We start from the raw sequence: 21,152 nt of genomic DNA on the forward strand, positions 1-21,152 counted from the left end.
GCCCCGAATGCGAACCATAAACTTTTATTAATGGAAAATGGAATGCCTCGTTAAACAGAAACCTGGTCTTAAAAACGCAGAAGAAGAACACACTTGTTACAAAAAAAAGAGAAGTGAGTCCCCTGGGCTGAGCTCCGCGAGTGGCGGGTGGCCAGGGCGCCGGGTGCCAGCTCGGCCTGGCTAACAGATCTACCAAGAGGGCCTACCTGGAGATTCGAGGGTGGTGGGGCCTAGTAGCGGCGGGTGAAGGGGGTTGTGGGTGGGGCTGAGGGGCCCCTGCTGCCCTGGTCCTGGCCAGCCAGTGCTCCACCATCCAGTCCGCCCACCGGCGCCCCGGGTCCTGGGTGTGTCCACCCTGTGCAAAGCCGCCTCGCCTCGGAACAAAGGCCGAAGAATGCTCGTCAAGTGCTCTGCGTGTCTCGGCAGCCGGGGGTGTGCCGGGCCGGGTCCAGGTGAGGACTGCCGTCCTCTAGAGTGGTGGTGGCGGCTGCAGCGGCTTCCGTGGCACTGGAGGTCGCCAGGTGCCTATGTTGCAGAGAGCCACTTTGGGTTTGTATTCAAAACACTCAGCCAAGAAGGCTGAGCAGGCATGCACAGGGGGCGGGCGCAGGCAAGGCACTGGGCCTCCAATGGCGTCCTTACCCCGCCATGCCTCCGTGGTTCCCCAGGTGCCCTGGCCCCGAGGGGCTGGACGGGCCTCGCTCACCACCTGGGAGAGAAGGAGGAAACGCAGTTGGAGAGGCTGCTCAGGAAGCAGAAGCAGCTTGGGATGGGTGGTGGGGTGAGCGCGTACCCTGCCACTGCGCGTGCTCTTGGCTGGCTGCCTCAGCCTCCCCGCTGTCCTGCCAGGCCCGCTCTGGGCGATCTTCCAGCCTCGGGCCGTGCTCACCCCAGTCACGTCCAGCCCTTTGCCAGAAGAAGCAACAAAGGACTGTCGAGATAGGTTTCCCAGCTCAGGCCATCAGAAGGCCAGTGCTGCATACCCCAGAGGGAGGGGATACGAGGCATGGGAGGGAAGCAGAGACCGAGGGACATGCCTCCAGAGGGCTCGGGGGTGGTGACCAAGAGCACGCCAGCCCATCAGGAGGGCAGCTGGGGACCTTCTTGGTCAGAGGAATCGCCTCCTCCCGATTCCTCCACTGCAAGGACAGAGCAGCGCCACCCAGCCTGCGCCACTGACCTGGGTGTAGGTGGCGGGACCCGGCCCTCGCTCAGCCTCTTGTCCGGGCCGTAGCCACCCCAGCTGTCTCTGGAGTCCCGGCTGTGGTGCTCTGGGGGCCCACCATGGCCGTGGCGCTCAATGTAGTGCTGGAAGACACAAGGGACAGGCTCACCACAGCCCCCAGCCAAGCAGGAGGAAGCATGCCTGGGGTGTCCTCACCTTCCGCCAAGCTCTCTGGGTGCTGCTGGGAGTCCACAGCCCTGCCCCTCATCCCGCCTTTCCTGGGGAGACGTGGGAGTCATGGACAGGGGAGAGGGCGCCCTGCCCTCACGAATACAATCCTGACATGTAACTGTGGAGATGTGGTATCCCACACAGCCGGACTGCAGGGAGTCTGGATGACTGAGGAAACACCCAACCTTTCTAGAGGAGCCCCTCGGCCGGCTCCCAGGGCACCCCAAACACCTAGCACAAAACCCTCACATATGAGCATCCGGGGAGAATGCACCCTTCTACCGGCCCCATTACACCCCACCCCACCCCCACGAAGGAGGAGCCCACTCACCGGCCTGTCTCGCTCGCCCATCATGGACCGGGAACCTTCCCTCCTGGGAAAGCAAAGTATCTCATTCAAATGCTCAGACAGGACCAGGACGGGTGCCAGCCACCCACAGCCATTTCAAAGGTGCAACACTCAAGTCCTTTCTGTTTCCAGACTCCAGTTCACACTCCGCACCCCAGCAGCCAGGCTCTTGATGTCATCAGGGTGGGTGAACACGTATGCTAACCCAACACACAGTAACTTTCCAGTCACGGGCCCAGAAAAGCCCAGAGCACCAGCTTAGGACCACGGGCTTTCAGTAGCCACAGAACCAGCAGTCCAGTCGGCAGTCGCATTAGGGGGGCTCAAAGGGTGGGGTACTTGGCCTCCGAAGACATAGGACGTGTCCAGAGCTGCCCTCCTGCCACATGATCACTAAACCGTCAGAAATGACTGGGTGGCATCTAGCACCACCCCCACCCCTCTGGGAGCCCCACCACACAGAGCTGGTGCCCACTAGCTGTGGCTCAGTGGTGATGAACGGGCAGCGTGAAACCCCGGATGAGCCCTAAGCTGTGGCTGGGCCTAACACAAGACTCACACCAGATCTCAAAACAAGCTCCAGCTGTGTACAATCCCCACAGTCGTTCCTGTCCCTCCCCCTGGAAACGCTAATGTGGCGGTGACAAGGAAATGTCCATGGGGCCCCAACCCCAGGGAGATGGACATGGAGGACAGACTTGCAGAGATGACCGTGCTGACAGGAAAGTCCCCCCGCCCCACAGACTGCTCGCCTGGCTTCCCGGGGACTCAGTGAGAGCGTTCCCTGCAAGGCCAAATCCACCCCGGGCTGTCCAACAGGGCCTGTGCTCTCACTCCTGATGGGACAGGAGACCCTGCCCAGGACACGCAGTGACAGAGTCTGGAGTCCCAGTGTCACTGCAGCTGTAACTCCATTGCTGGGAGTCCCCCAACCCCGGCTCCCACTGAAGTGGCCTCCTCCCTGCTGGAGATGCGGAGGACGGGGCAGCACACCCATGGCACCAGTCCCAGGCCTTCTGGACCCCCTCGCTGGGGACCAGGCGTTCTAGGGAGGGCTTTGAGGTAGTGGATGGGGTGGAGAGTTTGCCCAGGGCTGGTGGTTACTGACCTGTCACCCATGTGATCCTGGTAATGACCCCGATCACGGTGGTCGAAGGTGTGGAAGCGGTGCTCAGAGCGCGGAAAGTACCTGTCCTCCATCATCGCCCGCTTCCCCTCTGGCCAGTAGGGGTCAGGACGTCTGGGGTGGGGGTGAGGGTGAGAGGAGAATCAAAAGCAATGAACAAATAATAGACAACAGCACACTGCATTTTCGGAGAAGTGAGAGGAAAGAGCCAGGGTGGAGTGGGCAGGCCTGAGGGCCGCTCTTCAGGCTGGTCTCCGAGGGCCAGGGTGAGCTCACTATGGACGGTGAAGTGATGGTGGAAGGAGAACAGGCACTGGCGTCCTGCCTGAGCTCTCACACAAGCATGTGGGAGCATTTGATTCTTCTGGAAGAACTGCAGTGGCCACAATGGTTACCTTCCGGCTTCTGGGAAACGGGGCCGCTCCCCTCCTACGGGTTGGTCTCTTGCAGGGCCCTGAGTGGTCCTAAAGGAACTCCCGAGACAGACTGGTGGGCCAGGTTCCCAGGAGCAGCTTTGGTAAAGCAGCTCTGCTGTGCTGCAGACCAGCCTCTGACCCCAGGTGGCAACTCCCAAGGGGCCTACCTTTGGCTCCTTCTCCGACAGGAGGACGGAGACCACTATCGTGTGTGTGGGCCTGAGCCTGTGATTATCCCAAGACATCTACCCCACCCAGGGGACACCTAGGTAACCCCCAGCGGCTATCACTGTCCAGACGCTCGGAAGAGTGGTGCAGGTAAAGACCCCAACGGAGACCTGAGTGGGGTTGAGGGCGGGTGGTTCTGGGCCCCACCTCCAGTAGGTTGAGGTCCTGGTTGCCCCACCAGGCTGTCCACCCCGTGCTCACCGGCCGTCCATGTCGTAGGGCCTCCGGAAGGCAGGCCGCCGCTCCTGCTCGTAGCGCAGCTGCTCCTGCTCGTAGCGCAGCTGCTCGCGCTCGCGGTGGATGCGCTCCTGCTCCTTGCGGCGCTCGCGCTCCACACGCATGCGCTCGCGCTCCAGCCGCTCCCGCTCCCAGCGCTCGCGCTCCAGCCTCTGCCGCTGGCACTCCAGGTGCATGCGCTCGCGCTGGAAGCGGGCTCGCTCCTTGCGCTCATGGAAGACCTCCAGGCGCAGCTCCCGCTCCCGCTGCTCCCGCTCGCTGTGGGTGCAGAGAGGGTGGCCTGAATCCCTCCCACCGGCGGTTCAGGACCCCACCACCACTTGAGCAGTTGAGGGCAGCAGGCGTCCCACTGGGCAGGGATCCCCCACCCTGAGCCATGCCCAGACAAGGTCCTGAGGAGCTCTCCAGGAGCGCTCACCGCCGCCTCTCTGTCTCCCGGATCTCCCGCTCTCGCTGCCTCTGGCGCTCTCGCTCGCGCTGCTCTTTGATTTTATCAAACGATAGGATGTCGCGCTTCTCTCGGCTTTCCGATTTCCGGTCGTGACTCTTGGAGCTCTGCAGGGCAAAACGGACTCCATCAGGTGGGACAGACAAACAGTGGCACACTCTGAACACGCCCACCGATGGGCCTCTGCTGGCGAGGCCCCAGTCTGCTGCACACGACCTCTTCATAGTAATGGAGAGCTAGGGTGCTACTTTAAAGACAGGTGCACCTGACATAAACCACGGTCCTCTCCATTGCCTGAGATGCATGTGAACGTCAGGTATGGAATAAGGAAGGTGAATCGAAGCATTTGAACTGTGGTGCTGGCGAAGATTATTAAAAGTACTGTGGACCGCCAAACAAACAAACCGATCTGCCATGGAAGGACAGTCAGAGCTCCTTAGAGGCAAGGATGGCGAGACTCCGTCTTACATACTTTGGGCATGTTAACCACAGACCAGTCCCTGAAGGACAGCATGTCTGGGGTCAAGTAGAGGGACAGTAACAAAGAGATGGATGGACAGTGGCTCCCACAATGGGCTCCAGCACAGGAACGATGATAAGCATGGTGCAGGGCGAGGTAGGGTTTGCTTCTGTGGTGCATGAGGTCACTATGGGCTGGAACAGCAGCTTTGAGAACAGGAGGGTGGCGGGGAGCAGACTCGTTCATTTGGGGCCTGCTTAAAAGCAGCAGGATGCATCAGGGTCACACGAGATAAATCTCACTAGAATGCCCATCAGAAACCCCAAAGTCAGCACCGCACTGTTACGTGAACCCCTAGAACCACCCAGACAACAGTGACTTCCACACACAGCTGAGAGCCTGGGGGGATCCCATGAGGAAAGTCAGCAGCTCCATCTAGGCCAAGGACAACATGCCTCCTGATTCCCTCAAAGAACTCTCTCACCGTGACAGCGACTCCAGGAAACCTTTCACACTGTTAAGCAGGACAGCTCTGTGAGCGGTGCCAGAGCCCACGGGGCCACTCACCCTCTCTTTGGACTTGCTTGTGGTCTTCACACTGATGACAGGCTCGCCTTTGGACTTGTCCATCACAACTGTCCGCTCCACTCCTCGGCTTCCTTCAGGGAGAAGTGCAGCTGTCACTCAAACAGGCCAGCATCCCGGCTTCCCAACAGCACCCCTGGGCCAAGACCTGGATGTTGGACTTCTAGGGCCCGCTTGGGCACCTTGCAGCTGGATCTTTGGGGTGCCCACGTCCCATCTTTCTATTGATGGCGATACCAAGAGCCGAGCACATCTGGCTCGTCAGAGGCCCCGAGACTTGGTGACGCTGGGCACGCAGCAGCTGGGGTGCCTTGACGGGTCTCGTCTGCGGCAAGGCTGTGTTCTTTCCTCGCCAAGGAACTCCAGGGGGGAAACACATTTTATGCACACACACACACACACACACACACAAACTCAAAACCCACTGGCACCGTGTCAAATCTGACTCCTAGTGACCCTGTAGGACGGGGAGAACTGTCCCTGGGGGTGTCTGAGACGGTGACTCTTTATGGGAGAAGACAGCAAGCCTCATCATTCTCCTGCAGAACGATTCCTGGATTCACACTGCTGAACTCATGGTTAGCAGCCTGACTTGTAACCATCCAGTGCTGCTGGGCGACAAGCACACCCACTCAGAACCCCTTGCCCTGCACACAGGGCTCTGTTCAAATGCTGCAGGACAGACAGCGCTTTGTTTTAATTGCGGAGCTTGACAGGGCCTGGCTCTGCATGGCCCCCCGGCCTAGAGGACACAAGGCCAGACACAGACAAGGAAAGGCTGCAAACTGGCTCTATCTCTCTCCAACATGATAACTGGCTTTTATTTACAGTGCCATATTTGGGGAGGTTGACAATACTTGATGTGTTTTTAAAAGCTGTTTCTCGTGAGATCGCGCCTAAACTACCCCAAACGCTTAGGCTCTCACTTGTAAAGCGCTGAACCAAATTTCAAGGCTCCAGATGGTTGGGTTCTTTTCCCCACGTGCTTGTGTTCTAAGGGGATTGACTTTATTTTATTTTTTGCTACAAAATGTTCTGAGGAAGCTCCCACAGATGCTGCGGTACAGAGCACAGCTCACTGAAGAAAACGACAACTCTTGTGGGAGACTCAGAATCACGAGCACCTGGGTAGGGTGCCACAGCTGTCGGGGAGTTGGCACTTCTGACACCTTTCTGCTTGCCCTGCTGACGCCACTTATAGAATGTCACCCAGTCAGCCAGTACCCCTGTGCCAACCGCTGGCTGCATTAGGCCAGTGGCTCAGGAAGCAGCACGCCCCAGGCCACTCAGTCCACCCGCCCCGAGCCATCCCACAGTTGTCTTGGTGCTGTGCAAAGCAGTGATGGAGGAGACAAGAGAAGGGGTGGGTGGTCAGTGGCCAGACAGCACGGCCATTCTGAACTCTGGCCCACAGCGCTCAATCGAGGCAGTGAGCTGGGCATCAGCTCCACACACCCAGGACTGCAAACGCACGCCCACCCGTGGCTGACAACCAGAAAGGTAGGAGACAGTAGCTGTGCCCCACAGGCACCACCTGCCCAATGACAGATGACCCCCCCCACCATCATCTGTGCCGCACACACAGCAGACAAAACTGTGCGGCCAGCCCCTCCTCTGTCACAGCCACCCAGAGGCAGGTGGTGCGCTCCTGAGTCTCAGTAGATACAGAACCACCAGTGTCTCCAAGGCAACACAGAGTGGCTCCACCAAGCGCCCAAATCACAGATCCAGAAACCCTCCGGGGAAGCAATGGCATTGCAATTACCTGCTAAGGAACACAAAAGAACGACAGTGGTCTCAAGCAAGAGTCTACACTCCTGTGAAGGAGAACCAGACAAAATCCACACCAAACTCACTGCTGCCGCTAAGTGCCTTCGAGCAGGTTCCGACCAGAGACCCTATCTCTGCACAAAGGAACGAGACACTACCTGACCCTGTGCCGTCATCACAGTCACACCCATGCAGTAAAAACTCACTGCAATTAAAGGCATCCAAACTGGCAAAGGAGCAAAACTATCTATGTCCAAATGATACGCTCTTATGCCCAGAATATCCCAAAGACCCAGCAACTACTATAATCCATGAAAAGCTTAGGAGCCCTGGTGAAGTAGTGGTTACATGTTGGGCTGCTATCAGAAGGGCCAGCAGTTCAAAACCACCAGTCGCACTGTGGGGAACGACAAGCGCTCCAGTCCCGTGAAGCACACAGGCAGTTCCTTTAGGGCTGCTGTGAGTCAGGAATGACACAATGGCAGTGCGAGTGAGAAGCGGAAGACTGGGCAACATGGCAGGGTTCAGGGTCAACATGTAAAAAACCAGTCAGATTCCTTTACACTCAGAGATCTGAAAACGAAACAAAAAATACAGTGCCATTTGGGACAGCCACTCCAAAGAAGAAATACCTAGGAATAAGCATCACTAGAGGAAACACACACACACCTAGGAATAAACATCACTAGAGGAAACACACACACACACACACACACACACACACACACACACACACCACACACACACCGCTTCCAGAACTGGCAAATGCTACTGTAAGGACAAAACCAAATGAGATCTACCTAAGTGGAAGACTATACCATGCTCACGGGTAGAAAGATACAGCAGAGTGAAAATGCCAATACTAAGTAACAGTCTACAGATAGAACGCGAACCCAATCTAGATTTCAAATGACACCAAAAAAGTAAATAAATGCCAACTTTGCAAGGAAGGGAAAGAGACCTCAGGGTAAGCAAAGCATTACTAAAGAAATTTAAGAGACCAGAGCACTCTGAAGCTTCAAGCTTCCAGATGGCAAACCCTACTACTACAAAACCAAGGCAGTCAAACAGCCCGGGGCAGGGACAGACAGATGCACAGAGCAACGGAACAGAAGTAATATCCCAGGAGCATATCTACTGATGAAGGGCTACTTTCCGACGGGGCCAAAGTTCATGAATAATGCTGGAAAAACCAGGACAGACAACTGCAGAAAAATGAAACAGGACCCATGTCTCACACCGACCTTGCAGGTCTGGCTGGACCAGAGGATGTACACTGGTACAGATGGGAACTGGAAACACAGGGAATCCAGGACAGATGATCCCTACAGGACCAGTGGTGTGAGTGGTGAAACAGGGAGGGTAGAGGGAGAGTGGGTAGGAAAGAGGGAACCGATTACAAGGAACTATATGTGACCTCCTCCCTGGGGGACCGACAACAGAAAAGTGGGTGAAGGGAGACGTCGGACAGGGCAACATATGACAAAATATCAATTTATAAATTATCAAGGGCTCATGAGGGAGGGAGGAGCGGGAGGGAGCGGAAAAATGAGGACCTAATGCCGGGGGTTTAAGTGGAGAGGAAATGTTTTGAGAATGATGAGGGCAATGAATGTACAAATGCGCGTTACACAATTGATGTATGTATGGATTGTGATAAGAGTTGTATGAGCCCCTAATAAAATTATTTAAAAAAAACAAAACAAAACCCCCCCCCCAAAACAAAAACAAAATGAATCAAAGATCTAAATATAAAACCTAGAATTACAAATACCATCAGTGAAAAAATAAGGACAAACTCAGGGGCTATAATATAGTTGTTACAAATATACTATCCAATATGAATTAAAAAAAAAAAAACACACAAAAAGCACAAGACTAAACAACTGAGACCTAAAATTTAAATACTTAGGTACATCAAAAGATTTCACCAGAAAAATAAAAAGAACTCACAGATGGGGGTGGTGGTGGTGGAATTTTTGGCAACCCACCTAAAATTTAGAGAAGATGTCAATATCCTAACAAAGGCAAATTCACATGCAAAGGCTTCACTAAAGACATCCAGGCAGCCACGAACACGTGGAGAAAGCTCACAATCATTCGCCATTACAAGGTGCCGATCACGAGACACCATCTTCCTCCAGAAAGAACGGCAAAGTTAAAACAGAAAACAATCAATGCTGGAGAGGGTAGGAAGAGCCTGGACCTCTATGCACTACTCACGGGGCTGTAAAATGGTACAGCCACTGCGGAAGATGGCACGCCACTTCCTTGCATACCACCCAGCATCCCACTACTAGGGGTGTCTGTGGGTGTGTCCCACAGAAATAAGAGCTGAGATACAGATAAATGCATACCTATGTTCATGGACTTATCAATCACAATAACATAAAAGGGAAACAACGCAACTGCCCATCCATGGACAAGTGAGCAAACCCACAATGGACTACCAGGCAATGTTGCAGAGCAATCAAGACCCGGGGAAACAGTTCCTAACACAGGAATCTTTGGCTGAATGAAATGAGTCAATCACAAATACTGTCTGAGCACTCAGAGTAGTCATATGAAGCCAAGAGGAGGTCTTCACACGTTTACACTCAAAGGACCATTCCTGATAGTCCCCAGGGACGGGAGGGGTGGTGGCTTATTAACCAGAGGGCAGACACCTACAAGTGTGGGTGAACAGGGGCCGAGGTTGGCTCTTGGGGACTGTAATCAAGGGCATGGAACACAATGTGAGGTATCGAAGGGACACTGGCGTGCTCTGTACACCGTAATTCACTCCCCGGGGGGCTGGCTGCCTCACTTGCTCTCCAGGAGCCCTCGTCATCCGGTCCTGGCTTCGCCCCTTTCGTCAGACTCTGTAATCACCTGATTTTGTGACTCTGGACCGACTGGGGGTTCCCGGTGGTTTCTGCTCCTCTTCGTCTTTTTCTTCCTTTTTAATGTCTTCAGGCTTTTTCTCCTCCTTTCTCTCGACCTTCTCTTCCTTCTCTTCCTTCTTAATTACGGTTCTATTTGAAAACATGGTCGATAAACGTGAATTGCTGGAACTCGCTAAGCGCCCGGGTCCCACTGAGCGTCACGCGCACACGAGCAGGCGCCGGCCACGCGGAAGGAAGGAAGGAAGCGCTCCCACAGCAGTCAGGCAGGGCTGGGTGGAGAACCTCGTCCAGGTCACCCACCTCTCTAGATGCGGTCCCGATTTCCACTTGTGGTCTCGGCGAAACCTAGACTTGTGCCCACTGAAGCCAGAGGCCCCTGGGGCCACTTCCCCCAATTGCTAGCCACATGAGCCTACAGGGGCATGTGTTCAATTCATCTGTGAGCGACGGGAAGGATTTAGAATCCATTCATAGTGGTTACTTTAGGATGCAGAGGGATAAAGCTTTTCCGACTAGGGAGTCTGACCAAGAGCAGAGGAGCAGCACCGGACGCCAAGTCCCTACTGAAAGAAGCAGCGGGCCTGTCCCCGTCCTTTCTGCACACGTGGGGCGGGAGGGGCAGGGGAGGTGGCATACTACATGCCAGTGAATACAGGAGATGATTAGTAAGGTTTCCACAGAAGGCCGTTTCATATTTTAAGTGCTGAAATAAATCATCTCAGCCATTCAAACAGTCTCCCACAGTCCCCAGTGCTGCTTGTCTCAGGCAATTAAACTTCACGTCTATGAACTACCAGCCACCAGGCACCTGAGGGGGGGCGGGGGAGGGCACCAGCCCTGGGGGTCCCCTCTAACAAGCAATTCTTGCCTTCTCAGCACTGCCACGCACCAAGTGGAGCTATGGCTGGGCCAAGGGGATCTCCACAGGCCCTTAGCTTGGGGTCAGGGAGTTTACCATTTAATAGTATCTGAGCTGCTTAACACACACCACACACACGCTAACCAGGACTTTACACACACACAGACCACCCACCCTACCCCACCCCACCCCACCCCCAGAACTTTTGTTAGTAAATTGGGTTTTGAGAAAAAAGTAAAACTCAGGGATACACACATGGGGTTGCCAGAGGCACTATCAACTCTCAATGGCAACTCAAACCGCCTGCTGGGAAAGCGACTTCAAACAGATGAGCTCAGCTCCTTGGTTTAAGAACAGCTTTTAGGGCTGGGCCCCAGGGTTCATTAAACCTGGACCAGGTCAAGTCCTGGCAGGCCTGTGTGAACTTGGGTCAGGCCCTTGACCTCTGAGCGGATTCCCTCTCCTCAGACCACACAGGATCACTCCCTTGCTGGTTCAAAATGCTACCATTCATTAGCCCACTACCACCAGTTCATTACTGCCTCTCTTCCTCCTACACAAAGCCGCCTCACTTTGGCACCAGAACACACTTTTCCAAGGTCCTGCTCATCCCACGACGCCAACTGTGCCCCGTGCTCCACCAACAAGGACTGTGGGCAGCGCAGACAGGATGTGTCTGGAGAAGCTGCTGAGAGAACTGTGGGTCCACAACAGGGGCTGCTCTTTGTGAGAGGTGACACCTGCCGGAGTGTCGGTTTCTCCTGCATCAGGCATCTCAGGACAAAGTGGGGTTGGTGGGAGGGGCTAGATGCCGTGTGGGAGCCATGTGTTTTGAGTGGGAGTGGGTTACAGACAGCAGGGTGCCAGCCCAGGAAGCATCAGGTAGACCTTTGGCCAAAGGCCACTCTAAAAGGACAAGCCTACGTGCTTGAGCCAAGTAGAAATAAGTAAGGCCCGTTTTCAGAGCCTGATCTGTTTCTTGTCTCATCATATCTCAGACGCATGGTTCCCAAACTACTGTGCTGCAGCAAATCCCAAGGCTGCCCTGAGCGCGGGAACGACAGTGACCCTCGATACCATGCAGAGCCAGCTGGGCTGCTGGCTTTGATGTCAGAGCAGGCTGCCTTCCTCTGTGGCAGGCTAGCTTGGCCACTTTGGCTTTGGGGCACTTAGCTGCTGTGGCCCAACACATGCCAGAACCTCGTGCGACCCAATGTGGATTGGGGAACGATGTCAAGGTCGGAGAGCTGTGCAGGGGACCAAAAGGTTACTTCAGGATGAAGTCCTCTGTTCTTTTCAGACGGCTTCCCAGCCACCAGGCCTCAGCAGTCTGAGCATCACCCACCGCACTTAGTGCACGCGAAGGAGAGAGGCAGTTGGGTGCTGGTGACTATTAGCAACCCAGTTACCAGAGGAGAAGCGCCCGAGGGCTTTTCAAGGTGGCAAACATCTTTCTCCCATGGGCCACACCGCCTGCTTAACCACTGTGCCACCACTGGCACTGGGCATCTGCAAACAGCAAGTGCAGCAAGATGCCACCCCCACCCCCCCAGTTTCCAGGACAAGCTGGAGGGACTGTGTGCGCATGCCCCTGCCTCCCCCGAGCAAGGTTTTCAGAAGTGGCTTTACTTTTCAACTTTGATCTCCACAGCATGAGGCCTGTCCACACTTGCAGACTTCTCCTTCTTCACCTCACTCTCTTTCCTCTCAGCTAGCTTCTTCCCAGCGGGCTCGTTTTTGGCCTGGAAAAAAGAAAAATAATCCAACGGGAACATGGACAGAAGCCAGGGGCCCAGCTGGCCCCCTCACCCGGAGACCCCACCAGCTTCAGGGGGCCAGGGGGGAGGCCTCACCTTCTCTACGGAGATCATTCTTCCGTGTAGCTCTGTCCGGTGAAGGTGGTTGATACACTTGGTGGCCTCGTCGGAGGTCGACATTGTGACAAAGCCGTAGCACCGCGCCCCAGGACTGCGGGCATTGGTGACCACCTTGGCCCCGACAACCTTCACAAAAAGGAGGTTCTGGTTTTCCCACTGCTGTCATGGAAATGCACAACCCTTCCCCTGCTGGCACCGGCTGGTCAGGGTCCAGCTCTGCAAACACTGCACCCTTTAGGCTGAGCTGCAATGTGACTCCTTTCCATGTAGGGTGGTTCCTCAGACCCCAAAGGGCTCCAACACACTGTGCAACTCGACAGGTGGCCATGTGTTCACAAACCCAAAGCGCCTTCCACTCGGGGCCAGGACTCCGGGCAGCAGGGGTGGAGTGGTGGGGAACAGGACCCAGGACTGGAGGAAGGCTCAGTAACACTGAGTTTACGGACATTTCTTGGGTACCTCTCTGGGTGGACACGCGGCAAATCGACCCGTGAACAAAACCCCTCAATTTCTTTTAAATACCAACTCATTCAAAAATAGTACTACTAACTCCTAAGTGAAACTGCGTGATACTATATATTCACGTATAATCCGAAACAGTTATGCAACAGTTGAAATGCTGACATACTGTCAGGGTCTCGTGGGAGAGCATGACAGTCCCCACTATCTGTCAGCATTTACTTTCTAAGAACCTTTGACTATGTTTATGTTCATCCAGGATGAAACCAATTTACTGGGATGCTGAATTTACATTTCCCTCAAACTGAAGTGCATCTGGATGTACGTATGTATACCACACAGAGAATTTCGAGATTAGAAAGCTCAATGATGAATTTGTGTGTGTATTTGTCTCGTTAAATCAATGAGTCGGCATAAAAAGCAGAAGATAAATGCAAATGGTTTCTGTAAACTTTTGTTGGAAGAGAAATTCATCAGAATGCATCCCGTAACCCTAGTGTGAGCCACTTTGCTTACTGAAAGCCTCGAGGGCCTGAGGTGTGTGCCAATCAGGGGCGCCTCTTGTGTCTGCCTCCCATCTCTGAGAGTCCTCAACAGAGGGAAAAGCCAGTAGCATGACCAACACCAGGAAGTAAGTTTCTAGGCTCAAATCAAATTTGGTGGATCAAATGAATCAAAGCGTTTCCCCCCCAAACGCCCTTCTGTGCACAGAAGGCCCTGTCTCTGCAAAGCACAGCAGAACAATGGGTTTGGCTCAGGCCACCACGTCCTAACAATTTAGACCAAGAGCGAGCCACGGAACATGGTTGGCTTGCCAGCACTCTACAAACGATACCAACACTAGTCTGCAGTCCAGGAAGTGTGCAAGATAGCATTGTGAGCAAGCCTGCAACCAAAGGGAGACAAAGACAGGGAGCAAACATGAGCTGTTGGAAAAATGGCGCTGTGAAGACTCGTGCAACACCAAGTGTGGCAAAGAAACTAGATCAGAAAGAGCGTCTCGGGTCCCAAAGGCTTGCCTTCGAACAAGCAGCCACCTAGCTGAAACTTGAACTAAGTCCACATGAAGAAGCACATGAGCCTGTGTGATTCAAGATTTGTAAACAATAGAATCTAAATCTGAAGGAAGGAATGGTATCAGAGCTTAAATTGTGAACACCCAGTTTGCAGAAGACTAGGGGTGACAATGAAAACCCAAATTCTACCTGCAGGTCCACACGTGGATTAAACCTCTGATGAATGAATCCCCTCTGACCAGAGTTGAGGGGTGTGAATGGCCTTATTATCAGACAGCATTGTACAGTCAATTATAGCAGATAGTTACGTTAAAATGTAATACCCTATCATTTGATCTCCCCTTTGACCCACTTTAGTTGTTTCATTAAAAAAAAAAAGTGAAGGGAAAAATATGTGGATCAAGCCTCTGGTGAATCCCCCGTGACCACAGACCAAGAATGTGAACAGCCTTGCTATCCCGCAGTGGAACGTGGACTATTACCGATGTAGCTAGTGAAATTTCAACGCCTTACTATCTGATCTCTTTTTCAACTCATTTAAAATTTATTCTCATTTTTAGTAATTTTTTGCATTCTTTATGATTATACTTTTTGTTACTATTCATAGTCTATTTTGTGTTTTCTGTCTATGAAAACCAGGATAGATTCAACTGTACAGGAACTCAATCAATGCTTTTTTGAAGGTATGGCCGAGGAGCTAATAACAATGAGTGCAAGAAAGAAAATGTTCTACAATTGATCGCAGCAATGATTGTACAGTTCTTAATGACTGAACAATTGTCTGACTCGTGAATATATGCCATTAAAACTGCTAAAAAAAGAAACAAGACTGCACAGCCCTTCCATGTGTAGAAGGCACAGCAGAACAAGGCATGCTGTGCCTCCAGTCCTGAGCCCCAGACCTGCAAATGTGTCCTTGCTGGCAACAGGCCTTGGAAGATGAACTGAGTGAAGCTAACAGAGTAGGTGGAGGCTGTGTCAAGGAACGCCAAAGCTCTGCCCCCAGCGCTTAGTAAGCTCAGAAGAGGCCCCGAGGAGCCTTCTCAAGAGCCCTCAGAGTGAGCGCAGCCCTGCAGACACCTGTAGCCAGGACTCTCCGTTTCTAGGCAGCCAACCCTTCAATAGGAAGCTCGCCCACTCCGATGCCCTTCTTTGCGGCAGCCAAAGGAGGCTAACCTCGCTGGCAAGAGGTAGAGAACACATACCTTTCCATACTTGCTGAAAAGGTTCTTCAGATCAGTGGCGCGAGTGGTCGAGGACAGCCCGCTAACCCACAGGTTCCGACCAGAACTGCTACTGACACGAGCTGGGGCAAGAGAGAGGGTCACACTTCTCAGAACAGAAGCAGGGCTGTTCTTCAGGGAACAGTGCTTTCCCTCGGACGCTAACTGCACCCAGGTTTCCTCTTCTGACTCCAGGATCACCCTACGGGCGGCATACAGGATGGAAGCCGCACCCCCAGCACGACAACCATCAACTGCAGGACCTCCATGCTCGAGGAAATCAATGGTGTCCCTGCTGGTGTCACACTGAAATGTCTGTGATAACTGAGGAGCCGCTCAGAACACTCTCCTTCTGGCACAGCGGGATTGTCATGATCGCACAAGCGAAGCCTCCCAACCAAGCCAACTACCCTCTCGAGATGATGGTGTATGGTTAACTTCACTACCTCCAGACCAAATGAACTAGAAACAAACCACTTGATCTGAAACGTGGGCAACAAGAGGACCTCCCCTCCTCAAATCTGGGATCCGCAGCAGGCTCCCAGGACATTAAGCTAATCCTTACCTTTGTCGTCTTTAATACTCGGCTTTACATCTTCTTCTTCTTCTTCTTCTGCTTTAAAAGAGCTAGAAACAAAAGGAAATGCTACTCACACAGGGAAAGAACTGCAGGGAGCTACATTAAAAAGACGACGTGCGCTACGACTGAAGACCTCCCAAGAAATTAGTCTGAAATAGAGATTTTGACACAAACATAGATTGGAAATCTGACTCCCCTCCTCCTTCCCCTCCCCCCATCCAAGGTCAAGTTCTAAAAAGTCCATTCAATTTAGCTGGAGGCAATGAGCAACAAGCTAGGAGCACAAGCCGGACAGGCTGAAGAAAAGGGACCAACTCACTCATTACAATAAAATAAAGCAAAACAAACAAAAGAGAACGGAAACGCTCTCTAGCAGTTAACTACAGCTGCCCGAGTCTGGCTGGGCAATTGCAGGAAGAGCAGTGTATGTGTCATTAAGTGCCCCGCGGAAAGGAGAGAGCGTCTGGTCTAGAACTGAGAAAGAACAAACCTCATTTTCTGATCAGCGCCCTCCCTGGCGGAGGACTCTTTGGGAGCTGGGGGGGCTTCATTACAAGCTTCCAGGTCCCCCTTCTTCACGTCTTCTTTGCTATCTTGGGGCTCAGCGCTTGAGTCTTCCTGGAGAGCTTCTGTCGCCGCCTCCTGGCCCGAGGCCTCCGCGTCTTCGGGGCCTTTACTACTCTGCTCAACTGGCTTCTCTAGCCCCGTGGGCTCACAGTCCGGCCTCTCGCCGTCGCCCGTCTGCTCCACGGGCTCCCTTTTCACTACCGCTAACAGGGTGTCTGCCTTGCTCCACTGAGCGTCTGTGGACTCGCTGGCCACAGCTAAAGCACCTTCCTTCTCCTCCTCTTGCTCCTGCTCCTCCTCTTCCGGGTGAGCGCTGACAAAAAGGTCCTCTTCCTCCGCACACTTCCTGTCTGGCCCCACGCTACTTGTGTCCTGTGCCAATGGCTGCTCCAGCTCGGAACCTTCTTCTTTTACTGGCTCAGATTTACAAGTTTTCCCCAAAATGTCGAGTATTTTCTCATTTTCTACGGATTTAACAGGAATAGAATGGCACAAGGTTTAATGACCAGGGAAACACAGCAATCACAAGTGTGGATGGGGCACGGCTGCCACACGCACACGAGGAGAACAGCTAACTACACAGAGATTGGAAAACCCCAGGGGACACGGTTACCTGCTCCGACTACCTGCACGCCAACCACTACTTACTGCCTGAGGCCGTTAGGCTACTGGGAAGAGACCAGGGCCCCAAGATTTAAACATGTATAACCACTGGGCTGGTGCTGGACAGTCTTCTCCACGTTGGTTCAAGTCTGGCTGAGTCTTCCAACGTATTTTCTGATGTCCAAGGTGCTGAACGGAACACAGCCACCATTCACCCAACAACTCAAACTCCGCATTTCTTTGTGTTTCGCTTAACAGAACTGTCCAACAGCAGGAGGGAATTCCTGAGGAAGCATCTTGTCTTCGAGAATCCAGGCACTCCTTGGGGCGGAACTGCCCTGACCGCTGCCTCAGGCTGCCCTTCACCCAAATACTCAGAATAGCGGCAGCAGAACAGCAAAAGCTCTGTCTCACGTGCCCATACCGTGGAGGGAACGACCCGAGGCCAAGCTACGGCACCTCGCAGCACACAGTGCACCTCGAGGAACTACGACTGCCAGCTCCACAGCTGTGCTGATAGGATTTCCAATCTCTGATCCTCGTACGATCTAGATTGTCCAGTTAAGCAAGTTTATAAAGCCCACAACACAGCTTGAAAGAAGAAGACTTAAAAAAAATAGCAGTGTGGAAAAAACCCCAGCAAACCATAACTCTTGCGTTTCTCTTATCAGTACCTGGTTCCAAGAGCGGTTCTTCAATATCCTGTTTAAAAAAAAAAAAGAAAAAGGGAAGAAAAAGAAAATCCACAAGGTACTTTTCGAAGGAGAGACACATGCCCCCAGTAAACACACCCCTCCCCTACGGGCCAGAGCAGGGCTTCTAAACTGCCCTCCTATAGAAGCCAAGCACCACCAAGTAGCTGGTGACCCCAAACTGTTCACAGCGGGGCACTTTAACTGGCTCACCACCAAGGCTCACCTTCCCTAGCCGACACAGCTGTCCACCATCAGCAAGTGCATCGCTCAGAGCTGTGAACCAGTGGGCCGAGGAAGTGAAGCCTGATCAGACCCATCTCTAAAGTCTGGATGAACCAGAACTCAGACTCATAGTGACGTTACAGGGCAGGAGAGAACTGCAGCTGTAGGTTTTCCAGACTGTAACTCTTCAGGAGTAGAAAGTCCCATTTTTCTCCCAAGGTGTGGCTGGTTGTTTTGAACTACTGACCTGGGAGTGAGTAGCCCAACACACAACTGCTACACCACCATGGCTCCTCTGGGTGAATCCGAATGGGAAAACCTATAGGTCACACCCCTTCTAGGAACACAATCTCTTTTTGAGAAAACCCGAGTGTGTGCGTGCGTGCGTGCGTTGTATGCGTGGTGGTGGTGGGCAGAGCAGCAGCCAAGTAGATCCCTTGTCAGTCCATGCCAGGCTCTTCAGGGGGCTTGTCATATCACTTCCCAACCTCCTACTCCAGGGCTGAACTAGACCTCTCATTTTTCCAGTTCCAGGTCTGCTCTGGTTTTACTTCGTTAGCCATAGCCGATTGGTTCAAGCCTAGGGTCTGTTGCCTGTGAGGCCAGCAGAGTGAGCCAGGCTCCTCCAGATCTCAGGCTCACAGAGATGCGCCCCCTCCCCCCCGCCCCCCTCCGAGCCAGCCATCTCCTCTCCCAGCGTGGCCCTCCAGCCTCCCATCACCTTCTATGTTCTAAACCAAGGTTGGCAAACTGCATGCAGCTCTCAAGCCACATGCAGCGGCCTCTTTGGTACGTACATGTGGCTCTGAAGTAAAATTAAAGATGATAATAGAGCTATCATAGTTTCATCAATGAAAACTTTAAAGGGTATCATTCAGATAACCAGGATTCTGGAGTAACTTTTAAATAATAAGGGCAGGACTGGCTCTTCTAAAAGCTTGCTGACCCATCTGAGACGAACGTGCCTCACCCAGCTGCTGTCTCAGGGGCCCAGTGGTCAATGCTGACTTGTGGGGACACCACGTCACGAAGTGAAAGGATTTCTTAGACTATTTTATGGGAGCAGACCACCCATCCTTGGGCTCACAGACCCACCAGGTAGCTTTCAAAGGAGCAATCTTTAGGGTGAGCAGAGTGCTTAACCACTGCACCACCAGGGCGCCTCACGTTCTGTCAGTGCTGAGCCATTTCTACACACAAAGGGGCTTGGAGGGAATCGAATTCGATCTTTTTGAAGCCCCTACATAGACACATGAAAGTTTCCCGAGTCCCAGGAAACGAGTAACTCACCGAGGTGACTTTTAAGTCCAGCGACGAAGGATCCAAAGTGTCTCCAAAGCCTTCCCCATCGACCTGGAAGATGAGGCCGGAGATGACTCTGGAGGGACCAGAACCAGGCAAACGTGCAGGCCAACACCCCTCCTTTTCAGGGCCCTGCTGCCATTGGCCCGTGTCACCCTGTCACATGTCTCCCTGCCCAAGTGCACCTGCCTGGAGATAGGCCTCTGGAGAAGGTGCCTGGGTACCTGGCACCCTGGTGCTATCTGCTGAGTGAGCAAACGCCCTTGTGTCCCAGGCAGCTTCTACAACCCGGGGGTCAGCATCGACCATCTCAGTGTCCAACTTACAGGAAACTCCAGAGGGCAGAAGACAGACTGCCCTGTTCGGCTTTTCTGTGGCTGCAGTGCTTAAGGGAACACTAGCAGATACATCCTTCTAGACAACTTCATTAGCTAGATTTGTCTTCAACCAGTGAAGCAAGCGATGGGAAGCTCACTAAACCCCGAGGCCTTTCTGTTCCCATGCTGCCCTTTTGAACCCTGACGGCCAAAGGCTTGGCTGCTAGCAGGAAGTTTGGCGGTTCGACCCCCACCCTTTGCCCCCTGCAGCTTTGGGAGGAGAAAACCGAGGAACAGCTCTGCTCTGTCACAGGAGTCAGGAGGTGACCGTCAACTCGACGACACTATCCCGTTACGCTTCCCCAATCACGAGGTTAGAAACCACAGCGCACAAGAGGCCCATGTTAGAGCCTGGTGTGTAACAGAAAAGCGGGTGAAGGAGACGTCAGACAGTGCAAACTATGACAAAATAACAATAATTTATAAATTACCAAGGGTTCATGAAGGAGGGGAGAGTGGGGAGGAAGGGGAAAAATGAGGAGCTGATACCAAGGGCTCAAGCAGAAAGCAAATGTTTTGAGTAAGGTGGCAACAAATTTACAAATGTGCTTGACGTAATGATATATGTATGGATTGTGATGAGTTTTTGAGCCCCCAATAAAATGACTTAAAAAAACAACAACCTGGTGCTCCACGCCACCCTAGACTAGGGTGTTACTAAAAAGGCCCAAGTTCCGAACCTTACTCTTGACTGTAATTTAAGAAGGCTGAGTCCCACCAGGCCACTTTCCCTAAGGTTAGGTGCTGAGTTGATCAAATCTTGAAATGCCCATCTTTCAGAAAGCAGCCAAGTGTTCATCATGGCACCACCTGGGACTTTGGCTCAATCATGTCTGTCTTTTGTTAAGTGTCTGCTCTTGACTATAAAGAATAATTCTTAAAGTACCTGCAGGAATAGCTGCTGAACGCTGAGGTCATGAGCTGTCCTCATTTTCTTGTGCCTGGCGCACGTGTGTGTTTACAACTACTTTGGAAAAGATACAGAGATGGGAAGAGGCAGGAACAGGAGAGGAGGTGGGATGTGTGGCTAACTGCCCCCACGAGCACCTGCCTCTCCAGTCATGAGATGTGGATGGTGCCTGGCTGCCTTGACTGAAGAGTTAATCAAAGATTCTAAACAAGAATCTTAAGAGGAATCAAAACAGAATTTTTAATGCTCATGGAATCCATCCTTTCTGATTTCATGGAGGAACTCCCAATCTACCGGCCTGAGATAATTAACCCTCACATATCCTTGCGTTGTCTCAAGGCTCACTGAAACAGTTTAACTAGCACGTCATGAGCACCTGCCCCGAGCAGCGTGCAGTCTTAAGCACCCCCTACGTGGTCTCCAGCTGGCGGGACACTGAGAAAGGCTGCCTGGGTGTGGGAGGCGCACCTCAGGAGAGGGCGGCAATGCCACACAACTCCCAGGAAGGTCATCAATGCCACTGAAGTGCCCACGGAGAAATTAACAGGCTTCAGTGCTGCTG

General features: G+C 53.0%; 1 protein-coding gene across 1 annotated transcript in view; it reads right to left on the reverse strand.

The window, feature by feature from the left end:
• Positions 1-243: 243 nt before the first annotated feature.
• Positions 244-21,152, reverse strand: part of SAFB2 (scaffold attachment factor B2) — a 27,163-nt gene continuing 6,254 nt past the window's right edge. The window contains exons 5-21 of the mRNA XM_030888346.2: positions 19,292-19,354; positions 17,759-17,786; positions 16,405-16,945; positions 15,900-15,961; positions 15,317-15,417; positions 12,613-12,762; positions 12,389-12,501; positions 9,887-10,029; positions 5,228-5,319; positions 4,171-4,307; positions 3,717-4,010; positions 2,854-2,985; positions 1,728-1,770; positions 1,181-1,308; positions 794-906; positions 643-709; positions 244-525 (exon numbers count right to left, since the gene is read on the reverse strand). Coding sequence (XP_030744206.2) covers positions 402-525; positions 643-709; positions 794-906; positions 1,181-1,308; positions 1,728-1,770; positions 2,854-2,985; positions 3,717-4,010; positions 4,171-4,307; positions 5,228-5,319; positions 9,887-10,029; positions 12,389-12,501; positions 12,613-12,762; positions 15,317-15,417; positions 15,900-15,961; positions 16,405-16,945; positions 17,759-17,786; positions 19,292-19,354 — 2,331 coding nt within the window. The 3' untranslated portion in view covers positions 244-401. The remainder of the gene's footprint in view (positions 526-642; positions 710-793; positions 907-1,180; positions 1,309-1,727; positions 1,771-2,853; positions 2,986-3,716; positions 4,011-4,170; positions 4,308-5,227; positions 5,320-9,886; positions 10,030-12,388; positions 12,502-12,612; positions 12,763-15,316; positions 15,418-15,899; positions 15,962-16,404; positions 16,946-17,758; positions 17,787-19,291; positions 19,355-21,152) is intronic.

This window comes from Echinops telfairi, unplaced genomic scaffold, assembly GCF_000313985.2.
Source record: "Echinops telfairi isolate 266 unplaced genomic scaffold, ASM31398v2 ScPeMD7_7459;HRSCAF=8497, whole genome shotgun sequence".
NCBI lineage: Eukaryota > Metazoa > Chordata > Mammalia > Afrosoricida > Tenrecidae > Echinops > Echinops telfairi.